The following is a 26441-nucleotide window of genomic DNA, read 5'->3' on the forward strand; positions in this document are numbered from 1 at the left end:
GTCCCAGCACTTTGGGAGACCGAGGCAGGCAGATCACCTGAGGTCAGGAGTTCAAGACCAGCCTGGCCAACATAATGAAACCCCTTCTCTACTAAAAATACAAAAATTTGCAGGGCATGGTGGCACGTGCTTGTAGTCCCAGCTACTTTGGAGGCTGAGGCAGGAGAATCGCTTGAACCTGGGAGGCAGAGGCTGCAGTGATCTGAGATCACACTACTGCATTCCAACCTGGGTGACAGAGCAAGTTTTATATTTTATAAAACTGTTTTGTGGGCCAGGTGCGGCGGCTCACGCCTGTAATCCCAGCACTTTGGGAGGCCGAGGCAGGCTGATCACTTGATGTCAGGAGTTTGAGACCAGCCTGGCAAACATGGTGAAACCCTGTCTTTACTAAAGTACAAAAATTAGCCGAGCATGGTGGCGGGCACCTGTAATCCCAGCTACTTGGGAGGCTGAGGCAGGAGAATTGCTTGAACATGGGAGGTGGAGGTTGCAGTGAGCTGAGACCGTGCCATAGCACTCCGGACTAAGTGACAGCAAGACCCCATCTCAAACACACACACACACACACACACACACACACACACACACACACACACACAACTGTTTTTTAAGTCTTTTTCTCAATAGGAACATTAAATTTTTTAATGTTAGTATTTTGTGTTACTACTTTAAGCTTCTCACACCATAATCACTAAATAATTTCTTTGATGAAAATAAAAATATCTAAGGATTTTTAATATTGAAAGGTTAATAATCTGTTTAGTCAACTATTTCATTTTTGTTTTTAAATTCTTAGAATTATTGATGTATGTTATCCCCTCTCAAAATTGAGATCCATTGGACAGTGATGGATAATTTTTGGTAACTAGACTGAAAAATTATGTTCTAAATTGACCAATCTTGATATAATCACAAAATAATATTTGTGTTTCTAATTTTTAAATTATTTTTATAAATCGAGTAAATTCAAAGTGTTTTAATACCATCCTAAGAAAATAGTTAACTGGGTTTGGTGGCCTGTGCCTATAGTCCCAGCTACTTGGGAGACTGAGGTGGGAGGATCGATTGAACCCTGGGAGGTTGAGTTTGCATTGAGTCGTGATCATGCCACTGCACAGAGTGAGACCTTGTCTCAAAAAAAAAAAAAAAAGAAAAAGGAAACAACTGCATAGTCCCAGGAACATTTTATAAATAACTACCATGCACTGAGTATTTACCCTGACTAGGTCGCGCTGAGCTTATTAATACAAGTAGTATTGTTTAATCCTAACTGAGACTTATTCTCCAGTCTCAATTTTTTATTTTATTATCCAATTTCATTTTAAGAGGGGGAAATCTTAGATTCCATGGCTGATGCAGTTCTGCTTTTCAGTTTTTTTCACCAAGTTCTCCACTTCTAATCACCCTTTCAAGCTGTAATTCAGGATTCAGAATGTGTCGCTGTATTTTCTTTAGGGTGATCTCATCCCCTTTTAAAGCTTCACTTGCAGAGATAACAAAGAGATAATCAAAGTGACCAAGAAAATAACATACATGGGTGAATGGGATAAAATGCGTGTTGTCATTCCTGTGGTAGAACTGGACAGTGAGCCCACTTACTCATACACCAGTGTCATCACTGGCCAAAGCTATCACATGTGCAGTTTTCAAAATCCTTAGCTCATCAGAGAAAAGTAATGAGTGGATTTGGCTCACAAGCCCCAAGTTTTAGACCCCGATATTCAGTCTGTGGACTCTCAAATTAATATCCTTGAGTCCAGTCCTCTACCCTCTGCTCCAGACCTGATTTTTCTGTTCACTATCTTCATTTGGATGTTTTTTAGCCACCTAAAACTTAATAGTCCCAAAACTCCTCTTCTTATCCCTTCCCTCTTGCACAAACTTGGCCCTTTTTTGTTGTTTTTCTTTCACAGTGAATAACCCTATCATCTACCTATTTGCACAAGGCAGAAAACTAAGCGTCCTCTTCTTGTTCATCTTTCTACTTCCCTTATTATCTTGGATATTTCTCATCCCTTTAATTTCCCATTGCCACCACTTTACATCCAAGCCACTACCTCTCACTCAGATGATCATAATAGCTTAGTCTCTTTGCACAGTTGCCTTTGCATGGTCCATTTTCTTCATAGCAGCCAAAGTAGATTTTTAAAAGGAAAATCTATTATGACATTGTCTGGTTTCAGATTCTTTCAACAAAGATGTTAGATGTTATCCTAAGAATTAATATGGCCTACAAGGCTCTGGAAATTCTGGACCATTGTTTTTCTCTTAGCCATGATGTATCCCTTCAGATAAGGATCTAGCTCTATCTTTTTTCTATTTCTGACTAGAACTTCGTCCACAGCTTCATCCTAGTCATAGCTGTACTTTTGCTTTCAATGCCATGTCTATGCCAAAAAAAAAAAAATCTAGATTATCCAGGCAGCTGGAAGGATGTAGGATACCAATTTAAAATTACTTGTGTGTGCTTCCATATGTGTGTACCTGTTTACCCTCAAACTAAAATTAGTTTTTCAACTTCAAGCTTACACTTTTTAAAAGGATTTAAATAGTAGGTACTTACATAACTATGAGTTCTTTTAGTTATAATAGCTTCACCCTTTTTCTTAAAAGGTGGTTTGTCCTGATTGTAGTGATGAGATTGCTGTAAAAAAGGACAATATTCTTGTTCGATCTTTCAAAGATGGAAAATTGTAAGTATAATTTACTTGGTTTGAAAAACCAGTTTATAAATATATGCTGTTATTTTAAATTAGGATGTTAAATGATTGATTAGTTACCTTAGGCTTTTACTTTTTATCATATAGAATGTTTCAGAGTGACTGTTCTTCATATTATCTTAATGTGTTGTTGTCTTGTAGTATGTTTTTCCTTGCTCATTTTGGTAATCTTTTCCAAACTAGACACTCAGTACTGTCTAATTTGTCAACATTTGTCCACATAATCGCTGGTTATTTGAGGCAAATTTGCGATATCTAGCATATTTATTACTTTATTGATTTTTTTGTTTTGTTTTGTTTTTTTGAGACGGAGTCTCACTCTGACACCTAGGCTGGAGTGCAGTGGTGCAATTTCCACTCACTGCAACCTCCGCCTCCTGGGTTCAAGCTATTCTCCTGCCTCAGCCTCCTGAGTAACTGGGACTACAGGCGCATGCCACCACACCTGGCTAATTTTTATGTTTTTAGTAGAGATGGGGTTTCACTGTATTGTCCAGGCTGGTCTCGAACTCCTGACCTCGTGATCTGCCCACCTCAGCCTCCCAAAGTGCTGGGATTATAGGCGTGAGCCATCGTGCCCGGCCTATTGATGTATTTATTGACATTATTTCCTTAGGGTTTGTTCTTGATGGTCTAATTAGGAATTTCTGATTCTTCTACTAGTTATGTCTAATGGTTGTAGTGATACCTGTTAGATAATATTCAACTTTTTCAGTAGTCTGAGGTTTAAAATGGGTTACTTGTATATGGATGGTAAGGGTTAAAAAAATGATTTATTTTTCTTTAAGAATTATATGACTAGAGAAGCCAGATTTTTTATACAGAATTATATTGGGTGTAAATACCTTGAAAAGGTCGTTATGTTTTAAGATTTGGTGTTTGAATTTTCAAGTTCAGGAAAGGTATTTTTATCTTTAATTAATTAATTTTATTTATTTATTTTTTTTTTGGTGAGGGTCTTACTCTTTCACCCAGGCTGGAGTGCAGTGACATGATCACGACTCACTGTAGCCATGACCCTTTGGGCTCAGGTGATCCTTCACCTCAACTTCTCTTGAGTAGCTGGGACTACACCTGGCTATTTTTGTATTTTTTTTGTAGTGATAGGGTTTCACCATGTTGGCTAGGCTGGTCTCGAACTCCTCAGCTCAAGCGATCCACATGTCCTGGCCTCCCAAAGTGCTGAGATTACAGCCATGAGCCTCTGCACCCAGTCTGAAAAGTTAGCTTCAAAAACAGTATGTAGGCTGGGCACGGTGGCTCATGCCTGTAATCCCAGCACTTTGGGAGGTCTGAGCAGGCGGATCATGAGGTCAGGAGTTCCAGACCAGCCTGGCCAACATGGCGAAACTCTGTCTCTACTAAAAATACAAAATTAGCCAGGCATGGTGGTGGGCACCTGTAATCCCAGCTACTCAGGAGTCTGAGGCAGGAAAATCACTTGAACCTGGGAGATGGAGGGTGCAGTGAGCAGAAATAATGCCACTGTGCTCTAGCCTGGGCGACAAGAACAAGACTCCATCTCAAAACAACAACAACAACAAAAAACAATATGTAGAACCCACTTTAACAAAATTGAGATAATCGGAGGAATTTGAGCTCTGAAATTGAATACTGACTTGATATTAAATTATTGGGGGGTAGGGAAAATGGGAAAACGTTAGTAAAAGGACACAAACTTTTATTTGTAAGATGAATAAAACGTACAGGATCTGATGTACAGTATGGCAACTGCAACTGTAGTATTCTGGCAACCTCCCAAGTAGCTAAAACTACAGGTGTGTGCCACCATGCTCGGCAAATTTTTGTAGGTTTTTTTTTTGCCATATTGCCTAGGCTGTTCTTGAACTCCTGAGCTCAAGTGATCTGCCCACTTTGGCCCCCCAAAGTGTTGGGATTACAGTTGTGAGCCACTGTGTCCAGCCTTTATTTATTTATTTTATTTTATTTACTTTTTTTGATAACGGAGTTTCACTCTTGTTGCCCAGGCTGGAGTGCAATGGCACAATCTCAGCTCACTGCAACCTCTGCCTCTTTCAAGCGATTCTCGTACCTCAACTTCTCGAGTAGGTGGGACTACAGGCATGCACCACCATGCCCAGCTAATTTTGTATTTTTGTATTTTGAACTCCTGACCCCATGTGATCCACCCGCCTCAGTTTCCCAAAGTGCTGGGTTTACAGGTGTGAACCACTGCACCCAGCTCAACCTTTTTTTTAAGAGATGGGATCTTGCTCTGTTGCCTACTCTAGAGTGCAGTGGCACGATCATAGCTTACTGTAACCCTGCACTGGGTTTCCAGCTCAGCTCCCTGCCTCAGCCTCCCGAGTAGCTGGGACTACAGGCACATGCCACCACTCCTGGCTAATTCTTTTCTTACTTTTTTAGTTTGTCTGTGGAGACTGGGTCTCACTATGTTACCCATCCTGGTCTTGAACTTTGGCATGAAGCAATCCTCCCACCTTGACCTCCCAAAGTGTTGGGATTACAGGCATGAATCACCATGCCTGGCCCCAAATATTTTATCATTATATTGCCATAAATCATTTTTGGCTGGGCATGGTGGCTCATACCTATCATCCCAGCACTTTGGGAGGCCAAGGTGGGTGGATCAGTTGAGGTCAGGAGTTCAAGACCAACCTGTCCAACATGGTGAAACCCTGTCTTTACTAAAAATACAAAAATTAGTCGGGTGGTAGTGGCATGTGCCTGTAATCCCAGCTACTCAGGAGGCTGAGGCAGGAGAATCCGCTTGAGCCTGGGAGGTGGAAGTAGAGGTTGTGGTGAGCCAAGATTGTGCCACTGCACTCTAGTCTGGATGACAGAGTGAGACCCTGTCTCAAAAAAAAACCAAAAAAAAAACAACAACAAAAATCAAAATAATTTTCAGTGTTGCATTTAGGCAGGGGACTCTGGTATTTGGGAACACATTGGTGTTTTTAAGTATCTCTTATGGTAGGATCCTTCTGTAGATGATTACATATTTTAACATCCTGTCTTTTATGTTATTTTTGACTTGCTACTCTGTGTGCAGTCACTTTTATTGTAAATGTCAACATTCTCATATTTTCAGTATCTTTCTGTGATATGTAATCATCTGGATTCTTAATTAATCTTAGTCATATTTTGGGTTTTTTTCTTCTTTTGTAATGAAAAATAATATATAGTACTTCAGTTCCAAGAAAAGATGTCCATGAAATTACTAGTGACACTGCACCAAAGCCTGATGCTGTATTAAAACAAGGTAAGGATAATCTTAGAATAAATTACAAGTACTGTAAAAACTGCTAAAGTGTTTTTGAAGATTAAATTTTTTTTTGCTCTTTAAAATTTTTTTTAAAAATTACGTTCTTATGGTTATATTTGGTTCCTTGTGACCTTTATTTTTATAAACCCATGTGTCTTCTGTGTTATAAGTTTCCTTTTTTTTTTTTTTTCTGGAGACAGAGTCTTGCTCTGTCGCCCAGGCTGGAGTGTGGCGCAATCTCGGCTCACCGCAACCTCTGCCTCCCAGGTTCAAGCAATTCTGTTGCCTCAGCCTCCTGAGTAACTGGGACTAAGGCACATGCCGTCATGCTCGGCTAATTTTTTGTTATTTTAATAGAGATGGGGTTTCACCGTGTTGCCCAGGCTGGTTTCGAACTCCTGAGCTCAGGCAGTCCACCCGCCTTGGTCTCCCAAAGTGTTAGAATTACAGGCATGAGCCGCTATACCCAGCCATAAGTTTCCTTTTTTTTCCTTTTTTTTTTTAGCTTATAGTCAGGCATAATAATCTAGAATAATGGGAGCGAACTATGTAGTCAGCTATTCCTATAATCTGGTTTTTGCCTGGTAAATAAAATACTGGTTTCTGGGAATGGTAGAAGAAAGGAATCAAAGTAACTTTGTTTGTTTTTTTTTTTTGAGACAGAGTCTTGTTCTGTCGCCCAGGCTGCAGTGCAGTGGTACAATCTCAGCTTGGTGCAACCTCTACCTCCCGGGTTCAAGAGATTGTCCTGCTTCAGTCTCCCAAGTAGCTGGGACTATAGGCGCCCACCACTATGCCCACCTAATTTTTGTGTGTTTAGTAGAGACAGAGTTTCACCAGGCTTGAACTCCTGAGCTCAGGCAGTCCGCCCGCCTTTGGGATTACAGGCATGAGCCATCACGCCTGGCTGAGGAATCAAAGTAATTTTGGTTTGGTATTTCTCACTAATGAATGTACATCCTTAACCACAAGGCTCCAGTAGTTTTATTTGAGGAATATTTGGTAATTGCATCTGTCACTTGGTTTTTGGCACTGTAAATAGTTGTCTTCTCTTTGCCTTTATTCCTTGAATTCAGTAATATGCTATGTAGATTGGTTAAAATCATCAAGATTTTTTGGTATATAATTTATTCCCATATATTGTAAAATGAGAGTAATCATGTCTAGCTAATTTTAGTTGAAGGTAATTCTTACCATAGTTTTAATTGAAGTTTAACTGAAAATGTAAAAATCATGTGTGGTCAATTTTCAGGTATTGTATATTTATTTTAATGGCTCTGTGCCTGGTATTAATACTGTTTGATAATTGTGTATTGCATAAGATATTACATGATTTCCTGTATTAAAGGTTTTTACTAGTGAAGCTTAATCTTTGTTTAAAAGAATAAAACTGCTCTTCTTTAATTTATTTGAACTTAAGTAATCTTCCAATGGTGGCAGTTTTGCCATCTATAAAATGACTACCTAATACATAGGATGGATAGGATTAAATATATTGCTACGTTTAAAAGCACTTAACACAGTTTCTGGTACATAGCAAACAATAAATGGTGGTATTGGCACAGTAGTTTTTGTTTCTTTATTGTGTTTAATACTTTTTGAGAAAACAGTTGTCTTAATTTCTTCAGTTCACATAGCTTATGGTCTGTTTCCAGCCTTTGAACAGGCACTTGAATTTCACAAAAGTAGAACTATTCCTGCTAACTGGAAGACTGAATTGAAAGAAGATAGCTCTAGCAGTGAAGCAGAGGAAGAAGAGGAGGAGGAAGATGATGAAAAAGAAAAGGAAGATAATAGCAGTGAAGAAGAGGTAAGTGAAAACAGCTGATACCTTTTAAAATTATAAATAACAGTTGGGTTTCCCTTGTGAGTTAGGATTTGGTATTAAGTCATTAATCAGATAAGTATTTTTAGTATGAGAAATATTTCATAATCTTGTATTTGTGATACTCATAATCAGGTAGTTTACTTGGTTACTTTAGATGTATGACCTTGTGAAATTAAAAATATTAAGTCTGATTATCCTAATAACCTCAAAAGATGTCTTAGTCTTCCCATGCTTTTGGTTTATGAGATGATTAAGAAGGTATCTACCAGGCCAGGTGCGGTGGCTCACACCTGTAATTCCAGCACTTTGGGAGGCCAAGGCAGGTGGATCACGAGGTCAGGAGATCGAGACCATCCTGGCTAACATGGTGAAACCCCGTCTCTACTAAAAATACAAAAAATTAGACGGGCATGGTGGCAAGCGCCTGTAGTCCCAGCTACTCGGAAGGCTGAGGCAGGAGAATGTCATAAACTCGGGAGGCAGAGCTTGCAGTGAGCCGAGATCGCGCCACTGCACTCCAGCCTGGGTGACAGAGTGAGACTCCATCTCAAAAAAAAAAAAAAAAAAAAAAGTATCCACCTAGGCCAGGCACAGTGCCTCACAACCATAATCCTAGCACTTTGGGAGGCCAAAGCAGGCGGCTCGCTTGAACTCAGGAGTTCGAGACCAGACTGGGCAACATGGTAAAACCCCATCTCAACAAAAATAAAAATAAAAATAATTAGCAGGGCATGTCAGCGCACTCCTGTAGCCCCAGCTACTGAGGAGGCTGTGTTGGGAGGATGGTCTGAGCCTTGGAGGTAGAGGTTGCAATGAGCCATGAATTGACCATTGCCCTACATCCTGGGTGACAGAGCAAGAACCTGTCTTATTAAAAAAAAAAAACAAACCTACTTACCTAATACTTTAAAATGCTTTTTATTACCATGTAGACAGCTGTCACCTCATGAAATGTTTACATCTCCATATTTTATTGATTTACCCAAAAAACTATAAAATACATCTTTCATTTAATATTTAAAAGAAAAATCAGGTGGGGCGCTGTGGCTCATGGTGGGATGAGTAATCCTAGCACTTTGTGAGGCCGAGATGGGCAGATCACGAGATCAGGAGTTCAAGGCCAGCTTGGCAACATGGTGAAACCCCGTGTCTACTAAAAATAGAAAATAATTAGCCAGGTGTGGTGGTGGACACCTGTAATCCCAGCTAGTCGGGAGGCTGAGGCAGTAGAACTGCTTGAACCCAGGAGGTGGAGGTTGCAGGGAGCCGAGATTGCGCCATTGCACTCCCGCCCAGGTGACAGTGTGAGACCCTGTCTCAAAAAAAAAAAAAGAAAGAAGAAAAAGCAGAAAAGTAAAGATCAATATCTCTTTGATTCAGAGAATCTTGAATCATTTTATCTAAGACAAATGGGTAGATAGTTCTAATGAGATCATAAATAAGACATCTGGTTGTATGTGGATCAAAGAGCTCAAATTTTGGATTTTATTGTAACTGGTGCTTTAGGTCTGGCAGTGACAAGGTACTCTTTAATGGTTTGCTGAACAGCTTCATAAAAGTTAATGAGTGGTGCAGATAGTGAAGGCTACTATATTTGACCATGAAATGAAATGTATTTAATGTGTTTAGTAAATTTATTTGTCAGTATGTAGTATTTTAGATAAGTTATGAAATTCTGCCTTTTGGCCGGGCGCTGTGGCTCAAGCCTGTAATCCCAGCACTTTGGGAGGCCGAGACGGGCGGATCACAAGGTCAGAAGATTGAGACCATCCTGGCTAACCTGGCGAAACCCCGTCTCTACTAAAAAATACAAAAAAAAAAACTAGCCGGGCGAGGTGGCGGTCGCCTGTAGTCCCAGCTACTCAGGAGGCTGAGGCAGGAGAATGGCGTAAACCCGAAAGGTGGAGCTTGCAGTGAGCTGAGATCCGGCCACTGTGCTCCAGTTTGGGCGACAGAGCGAGACTTTGTCTCAAAAAAAAAAAAAAAAAGAAATTCTGCCTTTTAACTGTAGTAAACTGTTAATGAAATGAGATTGTTTTGGAGGTTATATTTTAGGGTATAGTGATCTGTAATGACAGTGTGTAATGTAGAAATTTCCCTGCTTCAGTCTTCTCCCTGACTGCTTTCTATTTAAATTGCTAAAATGAGCAATCATTCCCTTGCTGCTAAAAACCTCCTGAGTAGCTTTTTGTCACTGTAAAAGTTAAGCTTTCATATAGAATCTCCTTTATAGTCTAATTCCTGCCTCAATTTTTTCTCATCATTTCCCTTTCTATGCCCTTTCCCTTGAACTTTATGCTATAGCAATGTGAAATTACATATATTGCTGCTCCTCACTTTTGCATACACTAGTACCTCTGTAGGCACCACCTTTTCCTTCCCCTCCTTCCTTAGTCAGCATGGCATATTCCTGTTCAGTTTTCAGAACCCTACTTAGGTGCCATCTCTGTAAAGAGAAACCTGTGAACCATCACCTCTGTCACCTCAGGAAAACATCACTTCATTTGCTAGTCTAAACTACTACTGCTCCTGGCTGGGCATGGTGGCTCACGCCTGTAATCCCAGCACTTTGGGAAGCTGACGCGAGCAGATCACCTGAAGTCAGGAGTTTGAGACCAGTCTGGCCAACATGGTGAAACCCCATCTCCACTAAAAATACAAAAATGAGCTGGGTATGGCCGGGTGTGGTGGCTCACACCTGTAATCCCAGCACTTTGGTAGACCAAGGTGGGCAGATCACCTGAGGTCAGGAGATCGAGACCATCCTGGCTAACACGGTGAAACCCTGTCTTTTACTAAAAATACAAAAAAATTAGCTGGGCATGGTGGTGGATGCCTGTTCTCCCAGCTACTCAGGGGACTGAGGCAAGAGAATGGTGTGAACCTGGGAGGTGGAGCTTGCAGTGAGCGGTGATCACGCCACTGCACTCCAGCCTGGGTGACAGAGCAAGACTCCGTCTAAAAAATAAAAAATAAAAAATTAGCTGGGCGTGGTGGCGGGTACCTGTTATCCCAGCTACTTGGGAGGCTGAGGCAGCAGAATTGCTTGAACCCAGGAATCGGAGGTTGCAGTGAGCCAAGATCACACCACTGCACTCCAGCCTGGGCGACAGAGCAAGACTTTGTCTCAAAAACCAACCAACCAAACAAAAAACCCTACTACTGTTCCTTACACATATTTTTGTTGTATATTTGTTGTCTATTTTTTCTCCCCCACAAATTTGTAAGTTCCTTAAAGTTAGGAATGCTGTCTTACTCGTATTCATACTTGAGTGTCTGTCATAGTGTGTAAAATATAACAAATGATAAATAGCTACCAAACCTTTTGGTGCTTAGTGTTTTCACAAGTGTTTTTGTAAAAGCAAATCTGCAGTTTAGTGTAAACATTTTCTTGAGTTAAAAGCTTACCTTAAACGTTTTTGGAATAGAAATAAATTGGGCTGTTTGTTAAAGTTAAATATTTTACCATGGGAACATTTAAGATAACATCTAGAAAATAGGTGTCTTTAGATTTGAATTTGATCTCCTTACCAAAACCTGAATGTATGGAGTGTGTTTAAATTGAGAAATACAGATTCATCATTAGCAAATTAATGGTTGTCATTTATTTTTATTATTTATTTATTTAAACCTAATAGTTTATCAACATGGGCTTTAAAAAAAAATACCTTTCTTTCTTGTACTGGCTTTTAAAGTAAAAAGACAATCTCGCTAAAGCAGTGGCATTAGGCACATGATTTTCCAAATTTAAAAATGCTATATTTTGATTTATTTAGATTACCAGTTGAATATCCTAACTTTTACTATTACAAATATGTATATTTAAGCCAGAGTAACTGTAAAGCGTAGCTGTATGTTTGGAATCATTTTCTCTGCAGTTACTCCTAATCATGTTCTGTAATGGCAGGCTCCATAGCTTATTTTTCTTTTATTTGATTTAGCACCTAGCATAATGCCTACACTTACAGGTGCTCAAGTGTTTGTTGAATGGATGAAAGTCATTGAATTGATGAGTTCCTCAGTCTTACCTACTACCCTGCTCCTTGCAGGTTGCTTCAGGACCAGCTTCCTGCTGCCACAGCCCTTGGCCACAGCAGCGAGAAGCTAGTCCCTCCCTTGTAATTGATAAATCAGGGAACTATTTTATTACTTGAAGATTTCTCTAAGTCTGAATCTTCAGGTATTGTAGATCAAGTTTGTTCCCCACTTTACTGATTATGTAAGCTTGAAGTATATACATTGGGGCTGCATAAAATGAAGGATACTTGCACTTACAGCTAGCTAATGGGACCCATACTTTTATATTTCCTTGAGGAGCAATAATAGAGTTAGTTTTGGTGTTTAACCCTGACCCAGTTTTGCATAAGTTGAGAGTAGGTATTCTTGAACCTGTGACCCTGATTTGAAAAATAGATCTCTGATATGGTTAAAAACAAACAAACACGAACAATCTTGCTAGTCCCTTTTCTCATATGGGAGTTTTTACTGTGGGGATTCTAACTATTGAGATATTTTTTAAGACATATTCTTCTATAAAACATAAAATGTCTAGACTTACCTGGTTTTGAACAGCTTAGTGTTAAAAGAATAATTTTGATTAGGTAAAAAGCCTTTGAAGTATTTTAACGAACTCTAGTCTTCGCTGTTGGTAAGAAGTCTGCTTGTTTTATTAAAATGCTTAATTGAAGAAAATAATATTCTTCTGTGATTAAAATTAGGAAGAAATAGAACCATTTCCAGAAGAAAGGGAGAACTTTCTTCAGCAGTTGTACAAATTTATGGAGGACAGAGGTGAGTATTTTTTATTTATCCTTAACGTGGTAAGTTTTGGACATATAATTAGTATCCTAAAAATAAGAATAGAATTTTGTTTACTGAACTTTATGTCATCAGTAATTATGGCTGTCTTTTTGGCTCTGATATCACCAACATCTAGCATAGCACCTGTCATGTAACAAGTAGAATGAGGAATTTGATAGCTTTTTGACAGATATTGTGGCTGTGGACACATAAATGCGCTTATTACCCTATCCTGCCAATCCCCTTACCTATCCATGGGACCCTAAAGAACAGTAGCAAAATGGGAATTAGGCCAGAAATAGAGAAGAAAGTGTGACAGTCTCAGAGTGAGCCTTGGCTCAGCTTATTTAATCTGCCAAAAGCTGCTAAGGCCATGCAAGGATTGAAGGAAGAAGAATAACTTAGGGTAATGAACTAATCCTTCCGTAACCTCAACACTGTTGTTCTCGAGTTTATCTTCTTGGTCAGAGTCTACTTTCTTATTTTCTGGGAAGATGCTTGTAAGGGAGTAAGGAGAGACTTTCTAGCTGGAAGGGAAGGGCAAAATGAATGATTAGTGTTTAGAAACACCACAATACTCTGGGAATTGAATGTTTTTTAAATCCCTGATTGTAATGCTGATGAGTAGAAACTGGCTGTTTGTCATCTTTTGTTTTCGTAAATGATAATGCCTAACACAATATAAGTATCTTTTCATTTTTCAATATAAAATGTCTTTGATTCTTGTATTATTTCTTTACACGAATGGAGGGTTGGCCTAAGAAGTATGCTGTTTGATAGGCTCTTGTATAAGATAAATGAAAAGGCAAAGAAAATGAATGAAATCTAATACTAGAGAAGAGTGAAAAAATATGATTAAGCCAGTCATATATTTTGCAGAAATGGCCATATGAGGCATTGTACCCCACCTTGTTATCTTCTCTACCACTTTCTCATGGTTTGTTCGATTTAGCATCCTTGCCTTGCGTTTTCTTGTGTTAGAATGAAACAAACAAACAAACAAACCTGTAGCTTTTTTAGAGTAGTAGTAAGTTGGTAGAATACAAAGAAAATGCCATAAAAGCAACTCTCATTGGGAAGCAGTTGTCTAGTATTTATTTACTTGCTCAGCAGAGGGAAGAAAGTATGAGAGAATGAAAATAAAAGGTTTCAAAAATCTGGTTATGTGAAAAAATTTAAAGTGGCCATGGGCTTGTTTATGTGTAGATATCATGTCTTTGATTAACAAGATAATTTCTCATATATATATATATATATAAAATACTATAAATACTCAGTGGTATTATTTGAATCTTTTGAAATTTTAAATTAAAAATGTAGTGTGGATCTAATATAGTTTGTATTTTCTGTAACAGGTACACCTATTAACAAACGACCTGTACTTGGATATCGAAATTTGAATCTTTTTAAGTTATTCAGACTTGTACACAAACTTGGAGGATTTGATAATGTGAGTACTGTAGTCAAACTGAAAAAACATCTTTTTCATGTAACATGTTTTCTCAGGTATCTGCTATCTCTGAAATTGTTTTTCTAAACAACAAAAAAGTTTTTCAGTAAAATCCTAAGAAGAAAATAAAGTGGAAAGTACAGCTAGCCTTCTCAGACAAAATTTAAATTTTAAAGATTTTTTAGGTCAGGCATGGTGGCTCATGCCTGCAACCCTAACACTTTGGGAGGCTGAGGCGGGTAGATCCCTTTAGGCCAGGAGTTTGAGAACAGCCTGGCCAACATAGCAAAACCCCATCTCTACAAAAAATACAAAAATCAGCCAGTCGTGGTGATGCACACTTGTAATCCCAGCTACATGGCAGGCTAAGGCACGAGAATCACTTGAACACAGGAGGCAGAGATTGCAGTGAGCCAAGATTGCACCGCTGCACTGCACTCCAGCCTGGGTGACAGAATGAGACTGTCTCAAAAAAAAAAAAAAATAAAAGATTTTTTTCATGTGAGCTTTCTGATTACTGTTAAATTGGTCAAACTTTCATAAACCTCCTTTTTTTAATCTGAATCACAGCACAGTCATATTGGTGGAAATCCTTCCTGTGTCTCTTTTTCACTAGACAGTGTGCTCCTTAAGAGCAAGGATCTGTCTTAATATTGTTTATATTCTTAATCCCTTTAATAATATAAAGGGATTAAGGCAGGAAATGTTTGTTGAACTGATCTGAAGAAATTTTTTTAAGGTTGACTTGATGTACAATACTTACCCAGACTGGGCGCGGTGGCTCACGCCTGTAATCCCAGCACTTTGGGAGGCCGAGGCGGGCGGATCACGAGGTCAGGAGATCGAGACCATCCTGGCTAACATGGTGAAACCCCGTCTTTACTGAAAATACAAAAAATTAGCCAGGCGTGGTGGTGGGTGCCTGCAGTCCCAGCTACTCGTGAAGCTGAGGCAAGAGAATGGTGTGAACCTGGGAGGCAGAGCTTGCAGCGAGCCGAGATCGCGCCACTGCATTCCAGCCTGGGCAACAGAGCGAGACTCCGTCTCAAAAAATAAATAAATAAATAAAAGTATCCAATTGTGAGTATTCTATGGGATAAAATACAAATTTTTGTAGAACTGCTTTCATTTATTAGCCTGTATATTTTATGGGAAATAATAAATCCTTTGAAAATGTTTGTCTCCGTTTCTTTGTTAAAAATTTTGATTAAAGAGCCTGAATATTTTTCCATTTCCCATAACTGGGTTTATTTAAAAGTCAAATGGGACCAGTTATGGTGACTCATGCCTGTAATCTCAGCACTTTGGGAGGCTAAGGCCAGAGGATTGCTGGAGCCCAGGAGTTTGAGACCCGTCTGGGCAACATGGTGAGACTCCATCTCTACAAAAAAACATTTTAAAATTAGCCAGATGTGGTGGTGTGCGCCTAGTCCCAGCTACTTGGGTTGCTGAAGCAGGAAGATCCCTTGAGCCCAGAAGTTCAGGGCTGCAGTGAGCTGTGTTTGTGCCAATGTTGCTGCACTTTAGCCTAGGCAATAGAATGAGATCCTGTCTTCAAAAAGAAAAAAACAGAATGTCAAATGGCCTAATATTTCAACATTTATAATTTTCTGATATTTGTTAGAGTACTAAAACCTTTATTTTTAAACCAAATTTAGAATTTATCAAGTTTCTAAAAATTCTTTTGAGACTAGAACCAATAAATATAAAAATATACTCATATATACTGTATCTATCAAAATGTTATTACATTAACATGTTTTAAGAGTTTTTGTTTCACTTTGTCCATTAGATTGAAAGTGGAGCTGTTTGGAAACAAGTCTACCAAGATCTTGGAATCCCTGTCTTAAATTCAGCTGCAGGATACAATGTTAAATGTGCTTATAAAAAGTAAGTTAGTATAATTGATATGATTATCTTCAGTATTTTTACCGAGAAAGCAGGATGAAATTTACCTTTTAACTGAGGCTGTTTCTTTAAAGAAATCAGAAAATTTTACTAGAGTAGTCATTCTGTGATAGCATTTTCTAAAGTGTATTTTGTGAATAGTTAGATCTATGAGAAATTCTGTAAAGAAAGTTTTTGTGGCTAAGTACATTTGTCAAGTACTTCATAGAGGTTAAAAAGCTAATATTCTAAAGTCAAGTAAATCCACATTTGAATGCTAGTTCTGCCAATTGTTAGCTGTTTATGCCCTTGGGCCAGTTATTTGTTCTCCTAAGCCTCAGTTTCCTCGTTTGTAAAATGGAATGCTTGACCAGGCACGGTGGCTCACACCTGTAATTCCAGTACTTTGGGAAGCTGAGGCGGGCAGATCACTTGAGGTCAGGAGTTCAAGACCAGCCTGGCCAGCATGACAAAACCTTGTCTCCACTAAAAATACAAAAAATACCCTGGCATAGTGGTTCACACCTGTAGTCCCAGATACTCAGGAGGCTGAGGCAGGAGAACTGCTTGAACCCAGGAGGTGGAGGTTGCAGTGAGCTGAGATCGTGTCACTGCACTTCAGCCTGAGCAACAGAGTGAGACTCTGTCTCAAAAAAAAAAAGGATGCTGCTGCATGCCCCAAGATTACTGTAGTGACTAAATGAGATTTACTAGGGGGTCCAGCCTCACACATAAGAAATGTGCAACAAATAGATGCTGTTATTAATACTATTAATAGCTGTTATTGTTATGACTCTGAGCACAGTTTTTTAAATGAATTTTTTGATGAAATTTTTTGTTTGCATTGAAAAGATTAGAAACAACTAGAATAAATTAGAATGTTAACATGGCCCAATATCTGAGAGTTTAGACAAAAGAAATGAATACACATTAAAAGTAACTCTGTAGTTACATTTTGAAATGTTTTCACCAAATGTAATTTCTCTTCATGTTTCCAGATACTTATATGGTTTTGAGGAGTACTGCAGATCAGCCAACATTGAATTTCAGATGGCATTGCCAGAGAAAGTTGTTAACAAGCAATGTAAGGAGTGTGAAAATGTAAAAGAAGTAAAAGTTAAGGAGGAAAATGAAACAGAGATCAAAGAAATAAAGATGGAGGAGGAGAGGAATATAATACCAAAAGAAGAAAAGCCTATTGAGGATGAAATTGAAAGAAAAGAAAATATTAAGCCCTCTCTGGTAAATCAGATATTGTTAATTGTCCTTTGCTTTCTTTGGTATATTTTCCATATCCTCTGTAAAGTTCCAAAATCAATATATTATATAATATTACTTTTTATTATTTATTTTCTTCATTGAGTGCTACTTTTGTATAATTTTTATCATAATAGCTTCAAAATAGCTGTTAGCTATTTTTGTCTAGTGCTTTAAAATAGCAGGAGTTTCTTAAAAGTAATTTGTAACTTTTAATATTAGAATTGGTTGTTACCTCCTGTTGCTAAGAGATAAACCATGGATGTAGGTTGAAAATTTTTACTTTTTTAGGCCGGGCGCGGTGGCTCAAGCCTGTAATCCCAGCACTTTGGGAGGCCGAGACGGGCGGATCACGAGGTCAGGAGATCGAGACCATCCTGGCTAACACAATGAAACCCTGTCTCTACTAAAAAATACAAAAAACTAGCCGGGCGAGGTGGCGGGTGCCTGTAGTCCCAGCTACTCGGGAGGCAGGAGAATGGCGGGAACCCGGGAGGCGGAGCTTGCAGTGAGCTGAGATCCGGCCACTGCACTCCAGCCTGGGTGACAGAGCGAGACTCGGCCTCAAAAAAAAAAAAAGAAAATATTTACTTTTTTTACTTTTGTTGGTTTCTTTCCTTTGATCTTTTTCTAGGGAAGTAAAAAGAATTTATTAGAACCTATACCTACACATTCTGATCAGGAAAAAGAAGTTAACATTAAAAAACCGGAAGAAAATGAAAATGTGGACGACAAAGATGATGACACAACTAGGGTAGATGAATCCCTCAACATAAAGGTAGAAGCTGAGGAAGAAAAAGCAAAATCTGGGTAAGAAAATTGTTTTTGGTTACGATGCATTTCAGCTTGATGGATTCGTATCATTTTCTGTTTGTGTGTCTATATGTATGAATCTAAATTAATTGACAAAATATTAAATAATAGAGTGATTGGCATTTATTGATTAAATAGCATTCACTTCTTTCAGAGACCCTACCGATAGAAATTTGTAGAGAAAGATCATACTTTTGATCCATTCCTCTTGCTCTCATCATGGAAATTGATAAAATTTTTAGCTAGAGCAAAGTACTTTTTAGGTCTGCTGAATTACTTGATAATATAGACTTCGGGCTATGTCCGTGTTTTATAGATTGTATGTTGGCTGTAGATTCTGTGAGTTGTATTTATTTCTTAAGCAAAAGCAAGAGTGGAAAAATACTAAGGGTTTAAAAGGCCAAAAATTGTATGTTCTATCTTATGTGATAGTAGCATTTGTTTGTTTTAGTCACTTTGGAATGATGAATTATTTGACAATGTAATTTATGCACTACTAGTGGACCCTGGATTTTATAGATAATCTTTGGCATTGAATCTTTTTTCTGAGGCTTAAAAAATATAAACATCTCTGTTAGTGTCTCATTTAAATAAGTACAATGAACTTTTAAAAAAAAATCATTTAGCAGGCCAGCTGCGATGATTCATGCCTGTAATCCCAGCACTTTGGGAGGCCAAGGCAGCAGATCACTTGATGTCAGGATTTCAAGACCAGCCTGGCCAACATGGTGAAACCCTGTCTCTTCTAAAAATACTAAAAAGTCAAGAGTGGTGTCATGTGCCCATAATCCCAGCTACTCGGGAGGGTGAGGCAGGAGAATGTCTTGAACCCGGGAGGCAGAGGTTGCAGTGAGCTGAGATCGTACCACTGCACTCCAGCCTGGGGGACAGAGCGAGACTCTTTCTCAAAAAAAACCAAAAAACTCATTTAGCGTACTGACATTTGGCCACAGTATGCAGATGAATAGGGAAGGGGAAAATGAAAAAATGGGGCTTATATGAATATAGTAAAAAGTGTTTATTATACTTTGTTGTATTTTTGTGTATAAAAATATATATTTGAAGTATGCCTTACTGCTGTTGGAGACTATTTCAGGTATTAAGAAATTTGGTACAGATTTCAGCTTTTTGCCTAAAATCTTTTGATTGATCAGAGTTCTGAAATATTGGTGGCACCATACAGACAAACATGGAAGAAAAAAATCCTAAATATTTGTTGATTATACTTTGTTATATTTCTGTGTGTAGAAGTGTATGTTTAAAGAAGATCATTTTGATAAGAATCTTAATAAAGATTCAGCTTTTTACCAAAAAATCGGATTTTTAAATCTACAGATGTTTCTGGAACATCTGCTGTTTGCAAGGCACTGTGATAAGTCTGTATTTTTTCTTTGTTACTTAATTTTTTAAGTTGATGCTTCTGCTTATTTTATAGAATAAACTATTTTGTAGGTTTTTAGTAACCCCTTTAACTCTATAATTATATGGATTTTTATGTACTACAGATATTTATTAGTATATGCATACCTCAAACTAAAATTTTCCTAATGTGACTGCCCAAGTTTGGTAGATATTTTTTAGAAGCATTGCAGTTGGGACTGTTTATACAGTACTCCCTGCTTTTCCACAGTTTCAGTTACCTGTGGTCAACTGTGGTCTGAAAACAGGTGAGTACAGTGCAATAAAGTATTTTGAGAGAGTGAGACAAGACCATATTCACATAACTGTTATTATAGCATATTATAATTGCTTTATGTTATTAGTCATTGCTTATCTCATGCTGTGCCTAATTAATAAATTAAACTTTATCAGAGGTATGTATGTATAGGAAAAAACATAGTATATATAAGGTTTGATACTATCCACGGTTTCAGGCATCCACTGGGGATCTTGGAATGTATCCCCTGCAGATAAGAGGGGCTTACTATAATTGATTTTTGAGTTTTATTAGATAGTTGCAGGGGAAAATTTTACAGTGATAATTAATATATAGGTATTTTTCTGGCATAGAAACTTTCTCTAAGAGGCTATTACCAAGAATGTTCAGTGTCCTTCTTCCATTGTCCAGATATAGGAGATTGAAGAAGTTGATATATGTAAAATGTCTAGTTCAGTGCCTTGACCATAGCAGTTACTTAATACACTATCTTTTTAAAAAATTTTGTTTCATTGTAAAGAGTGTAACATCAAGTTGGGAAGATTTGATGTTTCTTTTTGAATTCAGATGAAAATCCTTGCTGATACATTTCGTTTCCCAAGATATTCTTCTCTAAAATATGACTAGCTTAAATGCGTGTGTATGTGTGTGTGTGAATGCATGTATGTAATGTATGCATCAACTTAATTTTTTTAACCTGTATGTTGGTTGCATTTTATACTTTCAGAGGCTCTCTTTCTTGGCATTCTGTGTTCCATCTGGTTTAGCACATTAGTCTTGAATTTTCCACTGAAGTCTTAGAGAGGAGAATAGTTTTCTTTGGTTGATTGCCAGTAATTATGTTGTTTTTTTCTTTATACTTCAGTGTATTATTAAAGTGAATTTCATTTAGTTTGTGTCTGAGGGTGATATTAAATGTGTATTTTTAATTTTTGATTGTTTGATTTCATTAATACAAGAGTGTTGGGTTTCTGTTTTAGATTGAATGAAAATTTGCCTGGGCTACCACTTAAAGTATGATTGTGCTTGCTGTTGGCATTTAGAATTGTTTGTACTCATCAACTCAGTGTATTCTATGATGTAACATACAGCTTAGAGTTTGTCGTCATTTCAAAAAACTTAGAATTTTGATTCTATATCTCACTTTTATATGATGATTCTGAGGTGCATGATAAATCTCTTTTATTGTGGCCACGATAAAATATGCTTCTTTTCCCCAGTATGCAAAAATAGAGTCTTATGACTTAGGCAAGTATTCTTTCAAAAAAAAGATTTAGTTTGCTATAAAAATAAAATTCCTCATAATGATTTATCATTGATAATGCCATTTCTGTTAATTTTTTAGATATTTTAGCCTTAATAAAATTACTTTTTCATAATAGAAATATTAAGGTATTTTCAATAGCATTGCTAATATTTTAATCTCAGGCTGGGTGCGGTGGCTCATGCCTGTAATCCCAGCACTTTGGGAGGCCCAGGCAGGCATATCACCTGAGGTCAGGAGTTCGAGACCAGCCTGGCCAACACGGCGAAACCCCATCTCTACTAAAAATACAAAAAATCAGCTGAGCATGGTAGCATGTAGTCCCAGCTACTTGGAAAGCTGAAGCAGGAGAATTGGTTGAACCTGGGAGGTGGAGGTTGCAGTGAGCTGAGATCATGCCACTGTTCTCTAGCCTGGGCAACAGAGTGAGAGACTGTCTCAAAAAAATATATATATATATGTGTGTGTGTGTGTACATATATATGTATAGTATATATGTATATCTCAGATTATAGCTGGTTTCATGAAGGTTTCAGTTTTTTAAATACGTATTTAACTGTAACTGAGTCTTTAAAATAGGAATAAATCTTGAGAATTTTTGAGGAATTTGTGTCATGGTTCAGACAGAATTGATACATTTGATACTTTTGTGAACGTGGACTTACTTCCACAGGTCTATTAAACATCCCCCCAACGCTCCTGCCCCACTATACAAAAGGAAAAGGAGAATAAAAAAGCATTATAGTACTGCTTATATCACTATTTATATATTATTTTTGTTGCCTATGTAATTACATAATTAGGAATGATAAAGTATATTATCCCTAAAAAGGTTGCATATAGCAATATAAAACTGAAATTTTCAGTGGAGGAAGTTTTTTTAAAATATAAATATTATATTCATCAGGCAGGCACAGTGGCTCACACCTATAATCCCAGCACTTTGGAAGGCCGAGGTGTGAAGATTGCTTGAGCCCAGGAGTTCAAGACCAGCCTAAATGACATAGGGACACCCCTGTCTCTACAAAAATAAAAAATTATCTGGGTGTGGTGGTATGTGCCTATAGTCCAAGCTACTTGGGATGCTGAGGTGGAAGGATCATTTGAGCACAGGAAGTCAAGACCACAGTGAGCCGTGATCAGGCCACTGCACTCCAAGCTGGGTGACACAGCGAGACCGTGTCTCCAAGGGGGAAAAATATATATATATATGTGTGTGTGTATATATATATGTATAGAAAAAATATATGTGTGTGTGTGGTGTAATATATGTATATATATAATCATTAGTCTTAATATAGAATATAGTGTTTATTTTAATATATCTATGTATTTTACATATTATCATTAATTTTTAAAGCTTAAATACTAAACTATCTGGTTGTTCTGCCTTACGATGTTTAGTCATTTGTCAACCCTAAAGTGATGGAGTCTTTAAGTACAGACATACAGGACAGCAAATAAAACCAGACTAAATGTAGCCTTGGATTTCATATTGAAATTTAAAAAAAAATAAATCTAGTGTTTGGAAAGATTTATAATTGAAGATTTTCTCCACCTTATTGAATACAGATTGGTGGTCAGCACAGAAAGGATATGAATGCTCAGTTTTAGAAAGTACATGGTACTAAGAAGATAAAAATGGATGTAAGGCGAGGTGTGGTGGCTCACGGCTGTAATCCCAGCACTTTGGGAGGCCGAGGTGGGCGGATCACCTGAGGTCAGGAGTTTGAGACCAGCCTGACCAACATGGTGAAACCCTGTCTCTACTAAATATACAAAAAATTAGCTGAGCGTGGTAATGGGTGCCTGTAATCCCAGCTACTTGGGAGGCTGAGGCAGGAGAATCGCTTGAACCTGGGAGGCGGAGGTTGCAGTGAGCTGAGATCGCGCCATTGCGCTCTAGCCTGAGCGACAGGAGTGAGACTCTATCAAAAAAAAAAAAAAAAAAAAAAGAATGTAATACTCTTTCTAGAATAGTTTGACTTTTAGTTTCATGTACTTGTAATTGGCCTTTCATCTGTCTATTTCTTTGGAACATCAAAGTTGAGAAGATTTGTAGATGATGTTAATAAATCTGTGGTAATGAGAGTAGAGGTTGTGTTGAAGTTTAAAGGAAAGAACAAACCTGATAAGATATTGGTAGTACATTTTTAGAATATTTCTGTTTAAATTAAAACAGTATTTCAGTTATTATAGCATTTGAAAATTCGGATGGAGAATGTTTTAAAGTTATTAAGACTGCCATCTGCTAGTGAAAATTATTGTTTCAAACATCCTGAGACCTCCAGCTTGGGTGACAGAGCAACACTCTGCCTCTAAAAAAATGAACATCTTGAGGCTGGAAATATTTGAATGAAAAAAATAAGTTTTAGTTGTAAAATGGCAATGAAGTATAATGATTTTTTTTGTCAATTGAGATGTAAAACACTTTTATTAATAAAACATGAAAACATTGTTAGAGTTGACCATACTTGCTTCTTGCTGTTCGGCACAAATTCTGTTGTTCTGACTTTTGGAAATTTTCTTTTACTGCACTTATTTTTGAATCTTCATTTTCTCTGAATGTGTCTTTCTGTAACCTTGGTTGTCTTACAGTTTTAATTTTTAATAGTAAAATGAAACTCTGAGAATTTCATACACGTGGAACCTGCTTTTCCTGGAACAATCACAGCCACAACTTTTATCAATATATGTGGTTTGGAACTGAAAAACTTATGAAGTGTCTTTTATTAACTCTGCAATTTTTTAAACCTTTCAAGAGATGAAACGAATAAAGAAGAAGAAGAAGATGATGAAGAAGCAGAAGAGGAGGAGGAGGAGGAGGAAGAAGAAGAAGAGGATGAAGATGATGATGACAACAATGAGGAAGAGGAGTTTGAATGCTATCCACCAGGCATGAAAGTCCAAGTGCGGTATGGACGAGGGAAAAATCAAAAAATGTATGAAGCTAGTATTAAAGATTCTGATGTCGAAGGTGGAGAGGTCCTTTACTTGGTGCATTACTGCGGATGGAATGTGAGGTAACTTGAGTTTTAGCTAGTGATTATTACCTAAAAACAATTATAAAATACTTTTCTATTTAAAAACTTAAGTGACGGATTACAGATTTATTAGTATTCTAATTGAGGTCATAGTACCTTATAAAAAATACATAAGTTTTTAGCATGTAAATACCTCACTTAGTGACTTACAATTAATGTTTTCAGTACTTGGAAGATATCCCTAGTGTCTAGAAAACTGAGGTCTACACACTTGATTTTTATGTACTACATGTAGATTAGTAGACAAAACATTGATGAAATGATCAGAACTTCTGGACATCTGCAAACCAATTATCAGGCTGTTTGCTGTCTTGCATTTTAAACTACATTGCCACAGTAACCTCTTTTTTGTATTCTTAAGTCATTTCTTTCCTTCTGTAGTCAGGGATTTAAAATCCTAGGAAACATTAGCTATTTAAAGAAAGCCTTATCTCCTTATTAACAGCTATTGCATTACAACCTTATTCAGAAGTCTCAGAAATTTATTAGTATCTTTGAAAAAATATGGTTGAACATGTAAGCAGGCCTGCTTCACTAAAATAGAATGCACTTTTTGACTGCTCCTACCCTAGGGAACTGATAGGCAAGACTGAAATTTGATTTTAAGTCGTGTTCAGTGACTGAAGCATTTTTCTTAGATAAATTTTCTTTGACTTTCCAAAGAAATTTTGTATTTTTATTTTATCCAAAATTGGCAAGCCAGTTTTGGGATCTGTTCGTTCAGTTTTCTTTTAAGAATAATTTAATTTATTTTAGAATATCTGATACTATATTTGAAATGTAGCTTGTAAGACAGTTAAATACCTGGAAAGATTAACCGTAGAAGTTTTAAGTTGTGGTTTCGTGGTGTACCTAGTGTCTTTAAGGAGGAATACAGTTCTCATGCTTTATGCTTAAATTATATTCTGTGATTTGGGAAGTTATTAGGAAGGCATCATCCCAAATTCTGTGTTTTGAGTGTTGCAAATTAAATTTTGATTCTCTTTAATCACTTCCCACAATGCCTTTTCCCTAAAGAAAATCACTTCTGAGAGTTTTGAGGCTGTCCTTACTAACTTTTCATTCTACTTTCACATACATATAAATGTACTCATAGAAAATATATAGTATTCTTACATGCATGTGTTTTTAATAAATTATACTATATGAAATTCTGTTTCTTAAATTTTTTGTTGTCCTGTTGTATAAGAGGAAGCTCATGATCTAATCTGATTACCTTTCTTATTTTGAGAAAAGTACCAGTCTGATCCATTCTGATGCTTGGAAGAAAATAGCAAATAGCAAGTTAAGTCATGAGGAAATGTTCAGAAGTTTTGTTTTGGGCTCATTCTTTATTATTTCTAATCAGGATACAGTTTTAGATTTTAAGAATATGTGTCCTCAGAGCTTAGATGTGATAGTTATCCAGAAACATAAGTTTTTCCAGATACCACTTTTAACACACTGCACAATTTATCCTTTCACCTCTTGATCCTTTTTTTGTGTGTTTTGTTTTTGTTTTTGGTTTTTGAGTCTAGCTCTGTTGCCCAGGCTGGAGTGTAGTGGCATGATCTCTGCTCACTGCAACTTCCAGCTCCCAGGCTCAAGCGATTCTTGTGCTGCAGCCTCCTGAGTAGCTAGGATTGTAGGTGCCTGCCATTGTGCTTGGCTAATTTTTGTATTTTTAGTAGAGACAGGGTTTTGCCATGTTGTCCAGGCTTTTCTTGAACTCCTGACCTCAGGTGATCCACCTCGGCTTCCCAAAGTGCTGGGATTATAGGTGTCAGCTGTTGGTTCTTATGCTGCCTTTCTAGTACATGATTTTCCTCACCTGAAGGCCTGGCTATTAATATATTCCAAAGAAGGTACTTGAGATCTCAGATATAGCTACCAAAAGAATATTTTGTCCAATTTTTGACTTCAAGTCATTTTGATCTTACTAAATTATCTTACTGAATATAAATGTAGAGGGAGTTCTACTTCTGCCTAGGACATAAATGTAAATGTAGAATATGTTAGTTTAAAATTAGGAAGAAAAAAGCTGGGTGTGGTGTTGCATGCCTGTAGTCCCAGCTACTGAGGTGGGAGGATCGCTTGAACCCAGGAATTCGAGGCTGCAGTGAACTATGATCATGCCACTGTACTCCAGCCTGAGTGCCAGAATGAGACCCCATCTCTTGAGAAAAAATTTAGAAAGAAATACTTGGATTAGCAAAAACGAATAATTACAACATAATGCCCACGAGATAGAGTCACAACACCTTTTACCTCTCTTTTTAGTTTTTCTAATTATTTTGCTAGTTTACGTGTAGAGGCAGTTTTTCCTCATGGCCTTTATGAAGTATTTGAAATTCTGTGAGAAATGGATAGAATTTAGGTGTTCTCCAACTTTCACTATATATAATCAAGGCTTCCTTCCCTCCTTCCCTCCCTCCCTCCCTCCCTCCCTCCTTCCTTCCTTCCTTCCCTCCCTCCCTCCTTCCTTCCTTCCT

At 37.6% G+C, this 26441-nt stretch overlaps 1 protein-coding gene across 3 annotated transcripts in view; it reads left to right on the plus strand.

The window, feature by feature from the left end:
• ARID4B (AT rich interactive domain 4B (RBP1-like)) overlaps positions 1-26441 on the plus strand; it is a 178557-nt gene that overhangs the window by 100170 nt on the left and 51946 nt on the right. For 2 of the 3 annotated variants that reach the window (XM_011989362.1, XM_011989364.1), the window contains exons 9-17: positions 2617-2696; positions 5891-5967; positions 7626-7780; positions 12517-12589; positions 13954-14048; positions 15841-15938; positions 16934-17177; positions 17827-18002; positions 23689-23949. In XM_011989362.1, the coding sequence (XP_011844752.1) occupies positions 2617-2696; positions 5891-5967; positions 7626-7780; positions 12517-12589; positions 13954-14048; positions 15841-15938; positions 16934-17177; positions 17827-18002; positions 23689-23949 (1259 nt within the window). The remainder of the gene's footprint in view (positions 1-2616; positions 2697-5890; positions 5968-7625; positions 7781-12516; positions 12590-13953; positions 14049-15840; positions 15939-16933; positions 17178-17826; positions 18003-23688; positions 23950-26441) is intronic. The other variant, XM_011989365.1, reaches the window with a different exon arrangement.

Source organism: Mandrillus leucophaeus, unplaced genomic scaffold, assembly GCF_000951045.1.
Source record: "Mandrillus leucophaeus isolate KB7577 unplaced genomic scaffold, Mleu.le_1.0 Scaffold350, whole genome shotgun sequence".
Classification (NCBI taxonomy): Eukaryota; Metazoa; Chordata; class Mammalia; order Primates; family Cercopithecidae; genus Mandrillus; species Mandrillus leucophaeus.